Source organism: Anoplophora glabripennis, unplaced genomic scaffold (genome assembly GCF_000390285.2).
Source record: "Anoplophora glabripennis isolate ALB-LARVAE unplaced genomic scaffold, Agla_2.0 scaffold213, whole genome shotgun sequence".
Lineage (NCBI taxonomy): Eukaryota > Metazoa > Arthropoda > Insecta > Coleoptera > Cerambycidae > Anoplophora > Anoplophora glabripennis.
Window position 1 is genome coordinate 769,904 of NW_019416344.1, and position 20,575 is coordinate 790,478.

At 32.4% G+C, this 20,575-nt stretch overlaps 1 protein-coding gene across 1 annotated transcript in view; it reads left to right on the plus strand.

The window, feature by feature from the left end:
* LOC108907875 (retinoic acid receptor RXR) overlaps positions 1 to 11,327 on the plus strand; it is a 99,220-nt gene extending 87,893 nt beyond the window's left edge. Inside the window, exons 4-8 of the mRNA XM_023454176.1 lie at positions 6,031 to 6,135; positions 7,222 to 7,420; positions 8,744 to 8,958; positions 9,018 to 9,151; positions 10,493 to 11,327. Coding sequence (XP_023309944.1) covers positions 6,031 to 6,135; positions 7,222 to 7,420; positions 8,744 to 8,958; positions 9,018 to 9,151; positions 10,493 to 10,743 — 904 coding nt within the window. The 3' untranslated portion in view covers positions 10,744 to 11,327. The remainder of the gene's footprint in view (positions 1 to 6,030; positions 6,136 to 7,221; positions 7,421 to 8,743; positions 8,959 to 9,017; positions 9,152 to 10,492) is intronic.
* The last annotated feature ends 9,248 nt before the right edge of the window (positions 11,328 to 20,575 follow it).

A 20,575-nucleotide genomic window follows, 5' to 3' on the forward strand; every position in this document is an offset into this window, starting at 1 on the left:
TTTAATGCCAGCAAATTGGTAGCTTCGTATATTTCATGAAAATATTATCCATTATGAAGGCGAGCTTTTGGCTGTTTAGCTTTCACTGTCAGTAAAAATAGACTACTATTTTTAAGGTCATGATGACAACATTAGCGGGGACCAACGTCAAACAAATACATATATACGAGAAGTAAAAATACAACCAAAATGTTTTATTTTTATTTACTTAATCGTATGTTTCATTTAATGTCGCATGCTCGCAGTCAAAATACGAAAACATTATAGATTTATACAGATTATACCAAACTTTTCAGGATTATCACAACAAAACACAGGAGTCACATTTTCTCCTAAAATGAAAAAACTAAAAAAGTAAACGTTTAAAGACATTACATTCGAAATTCTTGATAGTGTTCATGAGAAATTTAAAAAACTTATTCGATTATGCGTTCATGTAATGAATTCATTTTGAATCATTTTTATTGTAGATCTTTTTAATGTCCCTAATAATTTTGTACCTACGTTTTTTAATCATATTTTATTATTAGTATTGATTTTTAAGATTGATTTGGTGTCATATTTTCATAAAAATTATAGTTGCTTTTACAAGAAATTTGTTTGCACATTCCTGTAACTATTTTTCTAATATTTAGGCCACTTCTATGTTAAACGACTCTCAAACGTCATTTTCACAGTCCATTCATTTTAGTTTTAAAAATTTTATTATTGTGTGGCATACATTATTTAAAGTGGAAATGGCAATCAAGAATTTGAAAAACCGTGAATACCCCTCAAACTATAAGAAGCAGTCCCCAACATACCTGAATAAAATCGAAAGGAAATTAAATTTTTTGTCGTTATGTAATTTAGGGTTCCAGTTAAGAAAATTACCACATCCATGATTGAAAGCTTTGGGCTTCTTACGACCGTAATTATGATTGAAATTAATTCAATTAAATTCAACGATAAAATAAAAGTGCAATAACATGCAGGGTGTCGCATTTGAAAAATTTAAGTTAGGTAACGCCCAGAAAAAATTAAATATCCTGTATAATTAAAAATAATTTTAAAATGTTAAAAAATTGACTTGGTACAACTTTTATTTCTTACACTCTTCTATATTATTGTTTTTACCATAACTATGAAAGAATCTGTCTTAAATAGTAGTCCCCATATGTAATAATATACAGTGTCGCACTTAAAAGTTTCGTAAGTGAGACATATTTGTTTAACGTGATGTTATTTTTTTTTTAAGATAAAATTCTGAAATACAGCTACAACATTTACAGGTATATATAATTTTGTCATAAAAACGTAAAAATGAGATATTTGCTGGTTATTCGATAAAATTTTAAAATACAGTCATTTGTGTCAAATGCGCCGTAACGTAACACCGAACATGTTATGTTACAGCTAGTGGAAACGGAAAATTGTTGCATGGTATGTGTAACAAATTTGACACGCGTAACTATTCCGGGACGAACCATCAGTTGTCGGTTTTTAGTCGTCGCATCAAAGGAATGCAACAGTACTTTCTGCCACATGTTGAGACGGGGTTGCCCTTTTGGCCATAACGTTGCCTATTGTACAATTGTACATGTGATTTTGTCTTATTTATTGTTTTGTCAGTCTTTTGTATATGGTCTGGGGTCAGGTCAGTCTGTTTTCTGCAGTGACTAGGAAGAGTGTGTTTTTCTTGGAGTGGAGTAAAGAAAGGATTTACGGAGATTTCCGTTTCTTATTCTCCAAAATTGTATGATGAATAAAAATATATGACGCTGCTCTAACTGCAATTGCAGTGACGAATCCATTATTGCAGTCAGATTCATACTGCGAGTTTATGTTCCTGTGTCGTCTCGTTACCTTATTTTGTTACGTTACGGAATGAATTATACGACCAAAACCACACATATTTTCGCAGCGAACCGTGTCACCTTTTGCAACAGGCCGTAACATGTTCGTTGTTACGTTACGGAGCATTGCCACAAGTGGATACCCGCCTTTACAGTAGTATGTAACATGTGAACAAGATTTACCCAGTGGCGTCGAGTTAAAGATGTTTCAATTGTCAAAAAAAAACAGGGGATTAAAGTATAAAAATTTCAAACCGTGACAAAGTTAGAATCATATCGTCGTCAAGGGATCGTCATAGATCCTAATTGCAACAGCAAAGTAAATAAACTATCTTTAACCTAAGTTTAAGATTCTTTAACTATTCTGGAGTACTGTGTGTACATTTTAGAATGTTCATAAAACGTTTTGAATTAATTTTAGAACATTTGTTTATTTTGACAAAAGAATCGCCGTAAATATCGACTTAACAAAGACGGTAGACCATGCATTTGTATTTTTAATGAAAATAAACGCAAATATTGCAAAATATGCTCTAGTCTGACTGTCGTACTTGAAAATACATTTCCACCAAAAACTGATAAGTAAGATTTAATTTGGAGAAATGAAGTGCTCGAAACCCCGCGTCTCCCCGCCTATGGCTTCCCATTTGGCAAAAGACGTCCATGGCAAATCGTCGGATTTACGTGGGCGCAGCGATTTTTCGCATAGCCGGCGGGAAAGGACACGACGAGGTCATTTTTTATGACCGCTCAATTACAACGATTACAAATTAATTGTCCCCTTGACTTATAAGGCTTGCGGTTCATTGTCAATGACGGGAAAGCCTATAAAAATTCTCTTTGTTTATATTGCCGCGCATGAGATTTTTCTATTGTTGTAAGTGACTAATTTTCCAATTGCAATTTGTAGGCGATAATCTTTAAGTACTCCGGAACATAAAAAATGCAATTCTTTGAAATCATGTTATGATTTAACGTCTTTTGCTTGGCCTATAAATGATAACATCATAATTAGCTCTTAGCTAAGTGATTATTATATCGTAGGAAGAACTTTTTCATCTCTAATATGTAACTTGACTAGATTTAAGAAGAAATGATTCCTTATAAGAATCGAAAAGAAAAAAATGGGCATTATGAGTAGGTATATTATTGTTTTGGTTTGAAATGTTACAAATTGAAAACTTAACTGTAGTATAAATTCAGTAAAGTAAAAACCTAGACTAATTTACAATAGCTTGTATATCTTTACCCTCATACCAGTAGCGTAATCGAGGCAGATTTCGGGAATCAAAACCCATGACAAGGAATTTTCAATTTTCTAATTTTCTTTCATGCAATAATCAGTATAAAAATAAGGACTAATATTTTAAGGAAAATGATCTTAAAAGGTTTAACCCTGCTCTTGTGTATCTTACATGGCTTGTCACTTGTCACTGGTGAAGGAGCAAATACATATTGAAGGAAAATCTGATATACAAATTTGATTCTGGCAATATTCAGAAGAAAAGGAGATAATGCAAAAGACAGTGCAACTTTGGAAAAGTAATTGGAGCAGAAATAAAAAAGTTAATACAACATGTCATTGTTCAATATTTTCTTTTGAGTTTCAAATTTCAACCTGGACGATGTGCAATGGTCTCATATTTAGAAAGTGTACATCATTGTTTAGTTAATGTCTAAAAATTCTCATTTTTCTTTCAACAAGTTCTCCGCGGAAAACGCTCGGAAGACATGTTGTGACGTCATACCACCCATTAGCGACTAGCTCTCACGGCAGGGTTATGTCACTTAAGTCATATAAAATCTCTAGCTATACAAGCAAACAAAAACAAACAAATTTAAACTATCAATAAAAAAGAAATTCCTTTACAAATTTTGATAACGCAATTAATTTATTGAAACGTTAACTATAATTATTGTAGATCAGACTTTGGTGTAAGAAAGGAATAAGCGCCAATATGCAAATTGTTCAGAAGAAGAAAGATATATTTGTTTAGTTAGTATTTTTTGTTGTCATATCGTTTGGCTAAATATAACATTAGTATACAGGGTGTCTCATAATTAGCTGCCAACCCTGAACAGGTCGATTCTATGATCAAAACTAAGTAAAATAGTTCATATGAACATGGGTCCGGAAATGCTTCCTAAGAGCACAGGGACCCATTGAAGAGGAAGGAATGGAAATCATTTTTTTGCAATATCTCTCAATCGCGTTGTGATAAATGAATGAAATTTGGTATGCACAGCTAAATTTTGATGAGCAATTTGATGGACTAATCCATTTATTTCCACAAGGTCCATTGGGGTGGGTACGGGGGGGCCCTTGGTACTTTGCGTGTGTAACTTTTTCATCTTTGACTTTTTAACAAATTGGACAGCAAATTCCGTTTTCCCGAACTGTTTTACGTTAAAAAGGTACTCTTGTTTCAAATCGTTATCTTTAACGGTTTCTGAGAAAATCGCTCTTGAATTAATCCCACTTTGGTCAATTTCATAGTAATTTAAACAAAAAAAAATATTTTGTTTAAATTTAATCTAATTTTAATAAAAAAATAATAATAAAAAATTAAATTAAATAAAAATTAATCCTTTAAATGGAAAAGAGAGGAAAGGAAAATTATTATTATTATTTTTTGTTTAAATTACTATGAAATTGACCAAAGTGGGATTAATTCAAGAGCGATTTTCTCAGAAACCGTTAAAGATAACGATTTGAAACAAGAGTACCTTTTTAACGTAAAACAGTTCGGGAAAACGGAATTTGCTGTCCAATTTGTTAAAAAGTCAAAGATGAAAAAGTTACACACGCAAAGTACCAAGGGCCCCCCCGTACCCACCCCAATGGACCTTGTGGAAATAAATGGATTAGTCCATCAAATTGCTCATCAAAATTTAGCTGTGTATACCAAATTTCATTCATTTATCACAACGCGATTGAGAGATATTGCAAAAAAATGATTTCCATTCCTCCCTCTTCAATGGGTCCCTGTGCCCTTAGGAAGCATTTCCGGACCCATGTTCATATGAACTTTTTTACTTAGTTTTGATCATAGAATCGGCCTGTTCAGGGTTGGCAGCTAATTATGAGACACCCTGTATAAATTAAAGGGAAATATTTGCATAAATAATATACCAAAAAATCATTTATGATTTATTTATTTATAATGCAAAAATGTAAACCTGCTGTTACTTATTTTTTTATTTTTTTACCCCGAGTGGAAGATGTAAATAAATAACATCCAAAACGTCTTTCCATATACAAAATTATTAGATACAAACGTATTACTTACAAAAATAATAGTATAAAAGATAAACATAGGCCTGAACAATTACCAAGCGCAAAAAACCAATCCATATGTGGTGTGAAAAGAGAATAAATAATATGTAATTTGTCCCATTTATGCACAAGTCTGTGGCAAAGCTTCCATATTGGAACAGATGAAAGTACAATTTTTAAGCCAGTTGAGTAGTGTGACGTCACTTATGCTCTGCAAATGCGTGGGGCCTTCCAAATATTTTAAGAACTAAAAATTATTTACCATGGTTAATATTAGATCTGTCGACCTGACTTATGCAAATGTAAAACAAGTTATAAATCAAATATTACTGAATGAGCTCATTGGGCTCCAGGTCTAAGTAATCAAAGTTTACAATCTACTATACTTACTACATACGTTTTATTTACAAAGTAATCCACCAAAATTGAAAAAAATTGCTCGTGTTAAATTGATAGATTGTACCACATACTCGTTCCAATTTTATGTGCATACCTTGTACACCTAAACTACACCTTTAATAATAAATTATGCAGCTTTTATGTGGCACCTGTTAAGGTTTTTGTTGGCACGAGTGACATTGAGATGTTCCCATTTAAATTATGGGTTTTGTTATAAATAAACTTATTGAATGTTTTAATATTTTAAAGAGCTTTATCTTAAGCCAGTTAAAGCCTGTAATTAATATCTATTCAATTAGGTGTCCTTGAATTTTATAATGTAGACTACACGTTAACATATTCAATTAGGTGTAACAAGTTTCGCGTATAATATGAAGTTTTAAAACAAACCCCTTTTAGAGAGATAATAATGCCTTTATTTTTTAAAGTATGTATTTATTTAGATGTTTTTTTAATTAGAAATACAGTATGTATTATAGATACTATTCAAATATTTATTTTTTTTATTTTTTTTTGCAGTTGTGAGGGTTGCAAAGGATTTTTCAAGAGAACTGTTAGAAAAGATCTCTCGTATGCGTGCAGGGAAGAAAAAAATTGCATAATTGACAAAAGACAAAGAAATAGGTACGTAAAAGTGTCAAGCACNAGCTTCCATATTGGAACAGATGAAAGTACAATTTTTAAGCCAGTTGAGTAGTGTGACGTCACTTATGCTCTGCAAATGCGTGGGGCCTTCCAAATATTTTAAGAACTAAAAATTATTTACCATGGTTAATATTAGATCTGTCAACCTGACTTATGCAAATGTAAAACAAGTTATAAATCAAATATTACTGAATGAGCTCATTGGGCTCCAGGTCTAAGTAATCAAAGTTTACAATCTACTATACTTACTACATACGTTTTATTTACAAAGTAATCCACCAAAATTGAAAAAAATTGCTCGTGTTAAATTGATAGATTGTACCACATACTCGTTCCAATTTTATGTGCATACCTTGTACACCTAAACTACACCTTTAATAATAAATTATGCAGCTTTTATGTGGCACCTGTTAAGGTTTTTGTTGGCACGAGTGACATTGAGATGTTCCCATTTAAATTATGGGTTTTGTTATAAATAAACTTATTGAATATTTTAATACTTTAAAGAGCTTTATCTTAAACCAGTTAAAGCCTGTAATTAAAATCTATTCAATTGGGTGACCTTGAATTTTATAATGTAGACTATACTTTAACCTATTCAATTTATAGCAAGTTTCTCCTATAATATGAAGTTAATTTTAAAGCCTCTTTTAAAGAGATAATATTGCCTTTATTTTTCAAAGTATGTATTTAGTTAGATGTGTTTTTAATTAGAAATACACAATATTATACTATTCAAATATTTATTTTGAAATTTTTTTTGCAGTTGTGAGGGTTGCAAAGGATTTTTCAAGAGAACTGTTAGAAAAGATCTCTCGTATGCGTGCAGGGAAGAAAAAAATTGCATAATTGACAAAAGACAAAGAAATAGGTACGTAAATGTGTCAAGCACATTATATTAATCTATTTATCCTTGCATTTGTGCACCTCTGAACTTTCTAGTCCAATTTTTGAAAAATACAAACTTCAGTCAATTCCTTAAGGATGTGCTGTAGAAACAACACCTCAGTTTTTATGTATCCATATAAAAAAACTTTGTTAGTAATTACATTTTTATCTGTTTAGGTGCCAGTACTGTAGATATCAAAAATGTTTAGCGATGGGTATGAAGCGAGAGGCTGTGCAAGAAGAGAGACAAAGGACGAAAGACAGGGACACATCAGAAGTAGAATCCACATCAAACATGCAAACAGAAATGCCCATTGAAAGGTTGTTGGAAGCTGAGAAGAGAGTTGAATGCAATGATCCACCAGTACCATTAGAGGTAAACAGTTAATTTCTAAAAAAAATTCTTTGATTTGATATCAGAGTTATATATTTTTTTAATGGAAATTTGAACAAAAAAGATTAATAGGTTACATGCAGTAGGAAACGAAAAAAAAAACCGTATATTTCTTCACTAAAATCTATTATCTTACGTACAAAATGTTATGTTTCAGAAGAATAACAATAAATTGTTATGTTGAAATATCTCACATACTGCCAAAGACCAATAATTTGCTGTTAAAAATAGATTTAATTATTTTATTGCTTAATTTGCTTCCAGAGTATAAGTGATAAGTTTATTCATTCACGCCAGCGATTTCAAACCATTACTATTTAGTGCGCTTGTTTTACAACAAGCAAACTGGCTTAAATTTAGAAGTCATAAAGTGCGATTGGAAATAATCATAAGGCAAGGTCATCAGTGCATTGACGTTTAAAAACAGTGCACTGGGTAACTGCATTATTTATGTGTTATCATTTTCATGTCTGTGAATATTAATTGCAATTGATCACAAGTATTTGTTTATCGATGTGAATTAAATTGTCATAAAAAATGTTAAAAAACAGTTTAAGGAAGAAAAACATCTCAAAATATATTTTAAAAGGGTTTATATGCTTTAACAGTTCAAGGACAACCTGAATTTGTATAAACTATTTGTAAGAGTATTTTAATGTTTGTTAAATTAAATCCAGCAGAAGAGTTTTGATACATTTTACATTTAGATATTACTTTTACATATCCCATAACTCTTTGACCAATTGTTTCTTGACGTATTTGTACCGATTTGTTATTTTTATGGCAGGTGTTTTTCTTCTAAGTGTCTTTGAGCATATTTAATGAATATTTTTAGTGAACTATGGTGTATTTCAGTGAAATATTATTAAACTGAGGAAAAGAACAAAGGTTGGAACCTATTGTGCTCTGAACAAATACTGAGGTTGATAAAATACAATTATCTGTTTAGAGTACAGTACATTTCAAACACCTATTTTATACAAATACTCGAGGAAAAAAAGGGAAAACCAAAACATGAATTAATTTAAATATACAGTTAAACACACAGTGACTTAAATTAGTTTACTTGCTTTGAATTTTTTTTTATTAACAGTTACAGGCAAAATGAGAACACTTCATATGCATCCACAAGAGTGTTATAACAATTTAGTTCTTGATTTTTTCTTAAAATAAAGTGTTTAAGACATAATAACGATATATTTAAGCATAATTTGAACGTTATATATTAGTTTTTTGTCACATCCTTATCCCACTTCTGATCGACATTTGCATTGCTTAAACAATTAAAAATTAATTTCTTTACAGAGTGCTGTAACAAACATTTGCCAAGCCACGAACAAACAGCTCCTCCAGTTGGTGGAATGGGCAAAATTGATACCTCACTTTACATCCTTACCAGTGTCCGATCAGGTGCTCCTGCTACGAGCAGGCTGGAACGAACTCCTCATCGCTGCCTTCTCACACAGGTCCATACAAGCTCAGGAGGGTATCGTTCTTGCCACTGGTCTCACTGTTAATAAGTTAGTATTATTTTTTTTTAAATGAAGGGCGAGGCTGTAAAAATAATTTAACGTTTTAGATCCACAGCTCACGCCGTCGGAGTGGGAACTATTTATGACAGAGTTCTGTCAGAACTTGTTAATAAAATGAAGGAAATGAGAATGGATAAGACAGAATTGGGCTGTCTTCGAGCCATCATTCTATTTAATCCAGGTAATGATGAATTTCCTACATTAGCTTTATTTGAAAACCAAACTACGAGGCATACCCACAAAGTAAGAGTACTGAATTTTTTAAAAATCCAAACGGCAGTATATTTATGAAAAATTTACGTATTCAGATAGGTACAACAAACAGCATTTTTCGACGTATTCGCTCTCAACCTCAATGCACTTTGTGAGCCGAAAATGAGGTTTCTGATACCTTCGTTAAAAAATCTCCCGTCATCTTTCGGGCTCATTATTTTATGGTACTGTGAACCTCATCATCAGTAGAAAACATTTTTCTACACATAAACACCTTCAGAGAAGAGAATAGATGAAAATCTGAAGGTGCCAGGTCAGGGCTGTGGGCAGGGTGGTTGATGTGCAGTGTCATGCAACAAGCACACTCCTTTCGTTAACTTTCCCCTTCTTTTGTTCTATATTTCCCTCCATAGTGTTTTCAGGGTTTTACAGTACCCCACAGCATTAATTTTTCCTTCCAGAGGCAAAAAGTCAATGTGGAGAATCCCTTTACAGTCCCAAAACACTTGCCATGATTTTTTAGATTGACATAACAGTTTTGAATTTTTTCCCTGAGGGTGGACGAATGTCGCCACTGCATTAATTGTCTTTTTATCTCAGAGGTGTAGTGGCCCACTCACGTTTTGTCGCCAGTCACAGTACAGTCAAGGAATTCTTTACCTTTCAGTTCAAAGCTTTAGAGAAATTCCCGTGAAGATGTGATTCTGTTGGCTTTGTGTTGACCCATGTGCTGTTTTGGTACCTACCTCGCACACAATTTTCGATAACCAAGTGCTTCAGTAATTATTTCATGCAGAAGAAATCTGGAGATTTGTGGAAACACTGCATTCATTTGATCCAAAGTTAATCGACAACAGCCACAATGCATTTCTTCAATCTTGTTCGACATCTCATCAGTCACGATTGAGGGACGTCCACTCCTTTGTTTATTATGAACATTCGTTCTTCCAACTTTATACTCACGACACCACTTGTACACATTAGTACAATTCAACACACCATCCCCATAAACGGTTTTGATCTTGCTAGAAATCTGAAACGGCAGTTGGCTGGATTCGGAAGAGCGGCAATCATTTTTTCAACACGCCACTACAACAACAATTCTCAACTGACTGAGACAAATAAGTGTGTGTTCTGCTTCCAACACGGCGTCAAGGCAGTATTGCCAACTTTGTCGAAAAGAAAAACCATAGAGCATCAGAGTCTACTCTTACTCTGTGGATGTGCCTTGTATGAGTAATTTCACATTAGGGGAACATGTACTATTACCCTAAAAAACCGATCCCCATTTAAAGTTACACCATTTCAGATGTGAGAGGCCTGAAGTCGATTCAGGAAGTAGAAATACTAAGGGAAAAGATATACGCAGTATTAGAAGAATACACAAGGACAACCCACCCGAATGAACCGGGTCGATTTGCCAAACTGCTGCTCCGTTTGCCCGCTCTAAGGTCAATCGGTCTTAAATGCTTGGAACACTTATTCTTCTTCAGGCTAATTGGAGACGTATCCATAGATACGTTTCTTACCGACATGTTGGAAAATTCAACGGATACTTAAATCTTGAATACTTACATCTAAACTTATGGGGTATATCTGAGTTTCCCTCGTTTTATCTTTACAAATCTGTGATTTTATATTAATATCTTTTTGGATGATGGTATTATTAGCTATGTATTTATATTTTAAAACGTTCTGTTTCATGGAAAGACTTTTAGGACTTTATAGAAAATTTATATTGGTTTTTTCAAAATTTTTATTTATTTTTATTTATGTATGGTTTTAGATGGAAATTTTACATTTTTACTCGACTATGATGTTATCGATGTAAAAAAAAAAAGGTTTTGAGATATATGAGTAGAGTAGATCTCACGGTTTTAAAGTCTTATTTTTGTATTTCGTTATTAAAAAGTTATAGCCAGTCGTTATTAAATTTACAATTGTTTCAAGGAAGCATTATATAAGCATACAGTGTGTTCATAAATTACGGCCCAAGCAGGAGAATTGTTTTTCATTTTTTCTTTTGAGAAAAGTCGATCCTCATAAGACATTTTACTTGTCAAATTAATTGCATTATCATATACAGGGTGATCTTAAGGTGAGTCTTCAAAACTCGAAATTTTTTCAAAGAGGTATAGAAAATATACTGAAAGTCAAATGTAAAAAAAGAAATTGATCCTTACAGCTACTGTACTGGGTATTTTTATTATATGACCTAGATAACCAAAATTGATTAAGTATTTAAAATTTGTATGTACCTTTTTGGGCTAAGTGAAAAAGGTCAAAAGTACCAGGAAAGCAGAGAACGCATTAGGCGGTTCCGTCACATCGCGGTCTGTACTAACCTCGATCGCGCGCGGTGGAGTTCCTTCCCATGTTTTATAATGTATGCATTCGCACTAGACGTTCCCGAGCTTATCGGCACGCGATGTGATCGAGACGAGCTTCCTTTTCCAATAACTCATTTTTTTAACTATTAAAATACCTCAGCTATTTAAAGAAGGGCGCCAGAAGGATTGTATACGATTGCCAAATGCGCCTGGTTTTAAAAAAGACCACGATCAGCTCAGCCCAGAACGGACTGCCATGCGATGGAACTGCGACCGCTTAATGCATTCTCTGCTTTAGTATTCATCACAACAATTCGTAGTGATACTATTTATTATTCGACGACTGCTTTGGGAATTGTTATAATGCTTTTAGTTTTTGTTCTTTTTTGAATTTTGTTAGATTCGTTTTGTGGATTTTCTAAAACTTGTTTCTCTTGACGGTTCCTTACACTCTGCCAAACGTCTCCTGAAATTAAGAAGTTTTTAAGGAGAAAAATTTGGTCCCGCCCAAGGGAGTGATAGGTTAACTAGGGAATAAGCAACGGTGTAAATGAAATTAGTAATTGATTTAAAATTTTGTAGTTACCAGAGAGGACGACTAAAAATAACGCTTTGTTCCCTGAGATTAAGAATTTTTTCTTAATATTAAAAGTAACACCATTTTGTCTACAACTATTTGACATTTCCTCGTTTTCTGAACTTCTATCTTTTCTCAAAAAAAAATAATAATCTGCTGTTGGTACTCTGCGGACACGCTATACATTTGTTATTTAAATTTGACTTTGACGATATTTGGGTTAGTTCTGTGTAAATGTTTTTAAATGTTATATATTTACTAAAGCTGTATATAAGTATAAAATAAAAATATCATCCTTAATTTTCAACTAAATATCTTTTAAGAACCAAACAAAAAAATTAAATTTTGTCGGTGTCGTTAATCATTTTATATCAATCTGAAAAAATATTCGAGACGTGACATTACAGGTGTAAAATATTTAGTTGGAAATGTAATCGTTTAATACTTTTAAATATTTACTTATATAGCAAGAAAGAAAAAGTACCTACAAGATATTGAAAGTGATGGAAAAGTGCCTGTTGGCGTTATAGGGAGTAGTGCGGATTAATTTTAATGGTTTATTTTTTAAAAACATTTAAAAAGCTCAAATATATTTACTGTATCGATAATTTTACTTTATAGATGAACTGAAACGTTAACACTATTTTTTTAAATGAAATCAATTGAGCTAGGCGTTATTTTAATTTTTAAGTTAATTGTTTAGGCAGCTTGTCCTCTAGATAAATACGTTTTATATTTTAATCAGTGAATGTAGATGTATAAATGTATTCAGTTCTTCAGATTTACCTGGTTTATAAAATCATGGGAGAGTTTTTCTTTATAATTTCCTGCAATAGAGAACATTTTTTATAAACATCCAGCATAGGAAAGATTTGCTTATATTTTTAAGAATTGTGGCCAAAATGTCAATTTCTGCAATTTCGTTTTATGTGGAAGAAATAAGTTGATATTTAACCTAAACATATTTTTGAACAGGGAAAGTATTCATGAAAATAAGCAACCAAGAGATGGCACTGTTTTCATTCTATATCGTGAGTATGATTTGTACTAGGTGAGAGAAAAGTCTGGTTTTCTTTTTTAATATACAGTGTAAACTCTTTATAACGTCGTTCTTTATAACGAAAAACTTTCTATAACATAAAAATTAGATCAATTTGGTTGGTTTACGTCAAAACCCATACATTAATACACACTTTATAGCGCAACAGCCATTCTCTATTACGAAGAAATATGTTCATATTTAGATGCCAGCAAATATTTACAGAAGTATTTCATAGTGTAATTGTTTTTATAATCAGCTTACAAAATCTTTGAGGTGCCGAAATATCTAAGAAAGACCCCGAGGTCGTAAACAACTGCCTTGCTTTTGTTATTACTAATTGCCTCGAACACATGTGCCATTACTCTTGGATTACATTGTTTCTAGGAAATTTTGCACTGTTACTAAACGCACTAGGCACCTATTGTGTATTATCAGTCGTAGACCTACTTTAAAACTGTCAAGATGACCAGTAAAAGAAAAGCGTTATGTGTTAAAGAAAAAGTTTATTTGATACACACGGTTGAACCCACCGTGTTTCAAGAACATAAAACAATTGCCAGTCACATAAAGCAAACAAGTCAGCTTGGATGACATCGCAGTTCTTTGAAGAAAAAGTTAGAAAATGGGATGCTGAATTAAAGGGACGGAAAATCTTACTTCTAGTAGACAATTGCCCTGCTCACCCTTTTATAACCAATCTTCGGAACATAGAGTTAGCATTTTTCCCAGCAAATACAATGAGTATCTTGCAGCCGACGGATCAGAGTGTGATTAAAAGTCTAAAGGGTCACTATAGAAGGAAATTGTTGAATTGATTGAATTGTTGATCGAAAATTGAAGGGACTAATTGAAACTGACGGCAAGACCTCGATTAATATACTACACGTAGTAAATTTCATATCGAAAGCCTGGAAAGAGGTAACAGCAGCAACCATACAGCATTATTTTCGTCACGCGGGACTATAAACAGTCAGACAGTGGAAACAGAGCAGTTTGGTAGTGAGGACAATCTACCACTCGATTGGATTAAACAGTTCAGCATACAACCGAATCATTTCTGCGAAGATTTACAAACATACGAAAATATAGATCAGGACCTGGCCACAACCGCTTCACTCACTGATGAAGACATTCTTGATTCAGTGTAAAAAATTAAAGAGGAACCAAATGAAGATAATCAAGTGGGCGATTCTGAACCAACACCAACTGTTCAACAAGCACTTGATGCCGCCAAACTCATCGAAAAATTCTTGTCGTTTCATGAAGATGATTCCACCACATCCCAAGACATGCATAAAATACTTAAGAAAATACAAAACAAATGGCATAGCAAAAAACGTCAGGCAAAGTTAACATAATATATGTGTTTGGAATAATTTAATTACCTATTGAAAGTACATAATAAAATTAGAAATTATTGTAATTGGTGAAATTTGGTTATTTTTATAACCATATAACAAAAACTCTTTATAACGAAAAAAAAATCCCCGGTCCCTTAAGATTCGTTAAAAAGAGTTTACACTGTACTTTAAATGTAAAGTTGAGTGTGCTATCAGTACACCAGACTATCAGTAAACTTGATGCATTGGTCGGGAGAACAACATACATTCAAGATAGAGGCGTTCTTTAAAGCGAACAATTATAACATGGTGGAGGTGAGGGTTTTGCATTTCCTGCAATATTCCCCACATAACTGATGTGCCATTTGCAAACCTTGTGAATACTTTTAATCCACGATTTCACACTGTGAACATTGTAGCAGTTGCAAAACCACCATCCTGCTACTGTGTAAAAATAAGAATACCTCGATGCATAAATACATGTTAGTCTTCTGACTCTCCATTTCTTCTAAACTGTAATTTATTTTGAGTCACCCAGTATATTTTATTTTACGATTGACACGTGACGTTTTGTAATTGTAAAACACAGCAGTATGTTTTCTGCAAACGTGTCAGCATCACTTTGACATTATTTTTATATTGCCAAAAATAAAGTAAAATTAAAACTGAAAGCGTACTTAGAAAGATTTTAAATTATTATAATTTAAGGGGAAACATTCGAGTAAACAGCAGAAAAAATTTCAAAATGTAATGTGATGCCCTTCGAAACATAGGGTTTCAAAAAATTTTTTTTTTCACGAAATTGTGGTCGGTCGAACATTAGATTCATTTATCAACCTGAATTTCGAACATTTCTGGCTTGATAATAAAAAATTGGGTCAAATTTTAGAAGCAATTGGTGGAGCTGTTTTCCGAATATTTTGGGAACCGTCTTTGAGTAATGGTTGGTTTATAAAAAAGTATTAGTCCTAACTTAGTCTTAGTCTTAGTATTAACCTTTACACTATTCTTAGTATTAGTCCTAAGAATAGGTACACGTTTATAAAAACAATGTGTGGTCCTAATTTTACTAAGATTAACCAATGAGCGATTCGACTACGCGCATGGCTAGTAATATCACAGCATAATACTTATTATTCTCTGGTAATGTTATTTTATTTGTTTTGTTGGTGAGTGAAAAGAAAAATATAACCTATTACTATGGTAATGGCGTATTGGCGACCACCATAGGCAAAGACAGGAGGCCACTATGCTACGAAATGCAATACTTGTGCATGCGCACTTCTCAGATTTTAGTCTTAATCCTAGAAAAATTAAAAGATGCGAACTTTCAAGGTCATGTTTTAAGACCTCCTTACGACTAGGGATTTTTATAAACCGATACAGTACATTCTGTACATTTAACTTTTTAGGACTAAGATTAAGGTTAAGTTACGGCTAAGTTAGGACTAATACTTTTTTATAAACCAACCATAATATGTTTTGAGATTATCATGTTTGAAGTTTGGCAAAGAATTGACGCTCTTGGGAACTTGGTCGCTCGTCAGCTTCTCGGTAAATCGCCCATAACTTTTACAGTTCTTACAATATCAACATAACATTTACACAAGATATTTTTCATGCTCTAAATTTTTTTGGAAAATTCTAAATAATTGCACAACATATATTGAGAAAATATATTTTTTTTGCTTTACCATTAATCTGTGCTTCCTGGACCATAGAGTAGGTCCGCAGTGATCCGTGACTGACTTTGGCGGTACCCACGCTTTCCACATCTTTGAGCTCACAATGCTGATCAGCGTTTCTTCCTACCTTGATGCCTAATGCACTGCGGTAAATTACTCAACTTTCACTTATTGGAATTTACACAAAATATTCTTAAGATTAAACTTTAAGGTGAGCGAGAAAAAAATTTTCCAAAAATTTTTTTCTTCTCGGATGTTCCTCTTTTATTGAGTACAGGTCCCTTTGTACTCTCGATTGGTAGTGTTGTCAAATATTTATAGTATTTTTCTAATATTTTTTTAGCTGTTACATTCAAAGAAATTATAAAATTTAAATATTTAAAAATATTTAAAATAATTGCAGATATTTTAAGTAGAGAACATTTTGGTCATCAAAATTATTTCTTTTCAATTCGATTGCGACTAAACTTATTTATACATCTATTTGCACTGTTTCCACATTCCACAAGAGCTATTGTAAGGGATGAGAAGAAAAATATACATTTTGGCCTATATATTGTTGAGTAACAGATTCTATGAATGGTTAGAATACTTTGTCTATAATATCTAACAACATGTTGACTTTTCAAGATTTTACTTGTTAAATAATCATAACAATTTATAGTTTATAGTTACTGTCAAGTATTCTCTATATGTACAATAATAATGAATATTAAGACATGTCATATTTTTAATGAGTTAATAAATTTTTTCTCATCATTGGTGTATTTGTATTTGCCTCTCCCAAAAAAATTACATAAAATTCTCTATCTAAAGGCAGGACCATGCATATCTTAGACTACTGATTTTTTTCTGTACTTCGTTGATAAAAAAGTTGAAAATTTTAAGAACTCGCAAGTTGACGAAAAGGTGCATCACAAAATTCACCAGGGTCATCGTTATAGCCTAGTACAGTGGTATTTAACCAGGGGTATGTGGACACATGTTAAGGGGTGTGCAAAGAGATCACGGATACATAAAAACGAAAAAAATGAAATAAATTGTTATTTAAACAATTCCATTAACTTCCAGTATTCCACATTATACAGGGTGTCCCGAAATTCATGCAACAAAATTTGGTCATAGATTCTTATGACAAATTTAGCGGACCCGTATTTTTTATTTTTGTCAAGTGGCCCTCTCTTTAGGAGTTAAGCCCCTTGAAGTCCGCCCCTAAGAATAATCTTTTTTTTATATTATGTCTCAGAACCCTGTTGTACGAAAATCACTAAATTTGCTACACAGGGGTTTTGTTTGGTATTTTTGTTCAATAACATGACAATTTAACAAAATTTGGGAAACTAGGATGAGAAACTCAAATATTTACTTAGTGTTTTTGTTTAATTAGAGGGCGCCACAGTATTCATCTGAATTTAAATGCCATAACTTTTTTGTGTCGCACTGTATGTCATTTTTGACTAAAAATACCTATTCTCCATTCAATGTTACGTATGAAGGGTACTCTTAGTATTTGTCGCTGAAAGCAGCCGTTTTGTAAAAAAACAGGTTTAAAGTTAAACCTGCGTTGGAATTTGTACGTTGAGTGTTGAGTCATTAAGAGTTTTGGAAAAACAAGTGAAAACATGTGTCTTTTATTGATAGTATTGTGATGTGACAAACTTAAATCATTTTTTTATCATTTATCAATCATTTAGTCTAAGACTAAATTACTTCCACAAATAAGTTAATAACATTTACAATAATTGCTGAAATATTAATTTTTTGTGGACTCATGTTCATATGGACTTTTTATCTTAAAATTAATCAGATTCACCCTTTAAAGTTTGTACAAGTTCTGAATAAACACCCCGTATAACGCCACTGATCAATCCGAATGGTTAGTTTTTATCAAAGTATTTTTGTCGAGGGAAAATCAAACAATTCAAAAACCCAAAAACCTAGAAAGTAGCTAACTTCAGTTTTAGATTTACCAGACAATAGACAAAAGTTCAAAAGAAGCTCAAAACAATAGTTTGGGAAACTAGTCTATAAGGTTTTTCCAGATTTTTCTGCAACAAAATTTTTCAGAAAAAAATCGATGGGCAGTTCAAGAAAACTTGACAAATTAAAGTGTCAATTTTGAAGGGGTAGGTCGCTGAACACGGTGGTATGGTTAGTTAGTTCTTGGCCAGTATTGGAGTTCTACTTGGCATGAACTAATTTCATCCATCATTTAAGTCCCTGAGTGAATTTATTTTAGATCTGAATTACGACTACTACTCATGAAAACTGTGAGAAAAAAAAATTAGTTTTAGTTTGTATCTCCTTAATTTTTAAAAATAGATTAGCCAGAAGCATCGTCTAGTTGCGAAGTGTCCGATTAATTCATAAATGATGTTAACAGTATGGCAGTTATCTAGGACTAATTTTACTACCTTACAACGGTTGTGTATAAGATAGTAGCGACAACAGTGGTCAGTGCTACAGCATTTTGATTGCTGCCGCCATTTAAAGGTCAATACCACGATTGACTTTTAGACTTTAATATTATAAATATGTTTTAGGAAACTGTAGAAGACTTAGAATTCAGAATAAAACATTAAAAAGAAGATTTGTGTATGGAGTTAATGAACACAAAGAATTGTGTATTTGCAAAGTTAAATGTCTATCCAAGGAAATACATATTTTATAATTTTTTGCTGTAATACAGTTTTATGCTTTGATTTTTGTATATGGAGGTCCATAGGCGTAGCCAGGGGGGCAGGGGTGTATGGAGCTAATGAATACAAAGAATTGTGTATATGCAAAGTTAAATGTCTATCCAAGGAAATATATATTTTATAATTTTTTGCTGTAATGCAGTTTTATGCTTTGATTTTTGTATATGGAGGTCCATAGGCGTAGCCAGGGGGGCAGGGGGGAGCAATGCCCCCTCCCCTATTTGTCGCTGCATGCTGCAAGATTCAGAGTGTTTAAGTTTTTAAATTTTATATCGGTAGGGTGCCGACTGCCTGACCTTTTTTTTAAGACTCAAACGAAAAAGTGTTTAGGTCATGAAGTGAATTTTCTTTTTTATTGAGGCCTCCATATAGCTTGCAGTGCTGGGCTCACCCCAGCAAAAATCCTAGTTACGCCCATGGAGAAACCAGTCAACCACTTTCAGTTTTATAAGTGACCTTTTACCTAAATAATTAAATATAAAGGCAACACCCGCAATAAAATGTATTCATCATATAATTTGTTTTCGTTTACTTTTACTGAAAACACAAAAGCCAAATCATGCTAAACTAATTTTGACTTTACATTACATTTATGTCTAATCACTTATAAATACGAGAAATTTTAGCCCAAGCCACCATAAAGTAGATTCATTTAAAGTAGAAACGATTGTTTTTTTGGAGTGATTAATTTTTCATTGATATATACCCCATAAAATACCATTTTTGCCATCACATATCACATGATACCCGAGTAGTCTACAAACTGAAAATCTAGTGACAAGGTACATATTAATATTTTGTGCTAATATCTATTACTTTAGAATAATCAAATACTCTCAATGGTAGTATTTGGAATAATTCAATTAAGTAAAAGCTAAACATCAGAAACATATCAAAAATGTGATCTCCTTGATTACCAGATTCCCATTTAATGGCATGGAATTCTTTATTGTCGTCACTGTCATTATATAGCCCCCATAATTATTTTCTGAAGAAATTTCTCGGTTGACTACAGTTCTCGAGTATACTATAAAATGTTACAATAAATGAACAGACGATGTAGTACTTATAATAGGATTATTTCGATGTGATGAATTCTGTAGAACCAATCACCGACTGGAATTTTTTAAACGACCAATGGAATCTATCACATTAAAGTAATGAAGAAAAGATCATGGCTAAACTATCAAAGTGAAATGCAAAATCATCGGAACATTTTGGAAAAACTGGAAAATCATTGCCTGGAATGTTAGGTGAAAACCTAATTTGAATTTTTGGATAATAAAAAAAAATTATTTATGGAGGAATAATTAACGGTTTTGCTGGATATTTAAATTGCAAATTTTTTAAAGTTTAATATATAACATTATGTTGCAATTACTGATTGCACATACCATCATTTTCCAGACAAGTGTTACATCATTAATTAATGATGATTATAATCTATTGAATTAAGAAAATTTTCTCAATTCAATAGATATAAAATATTAATCAAAATATCTCCTAAAAGTTTAAAGGAACTAGGTAATTAATAAAAGCTAGACCAAATATCAATTATTTGAGATAAATATCTTAAAAGACTGATATCACTTATGAATGTTATCAAGAGGATTACCGTCTTTTCTGGATCACAAAAGAATAGATTAAACACTGAATATAAAATCCTAAATGTTAGATTTTAAAATGAAAATAGGAATTTTTATCTTCAGAAATTTAAAA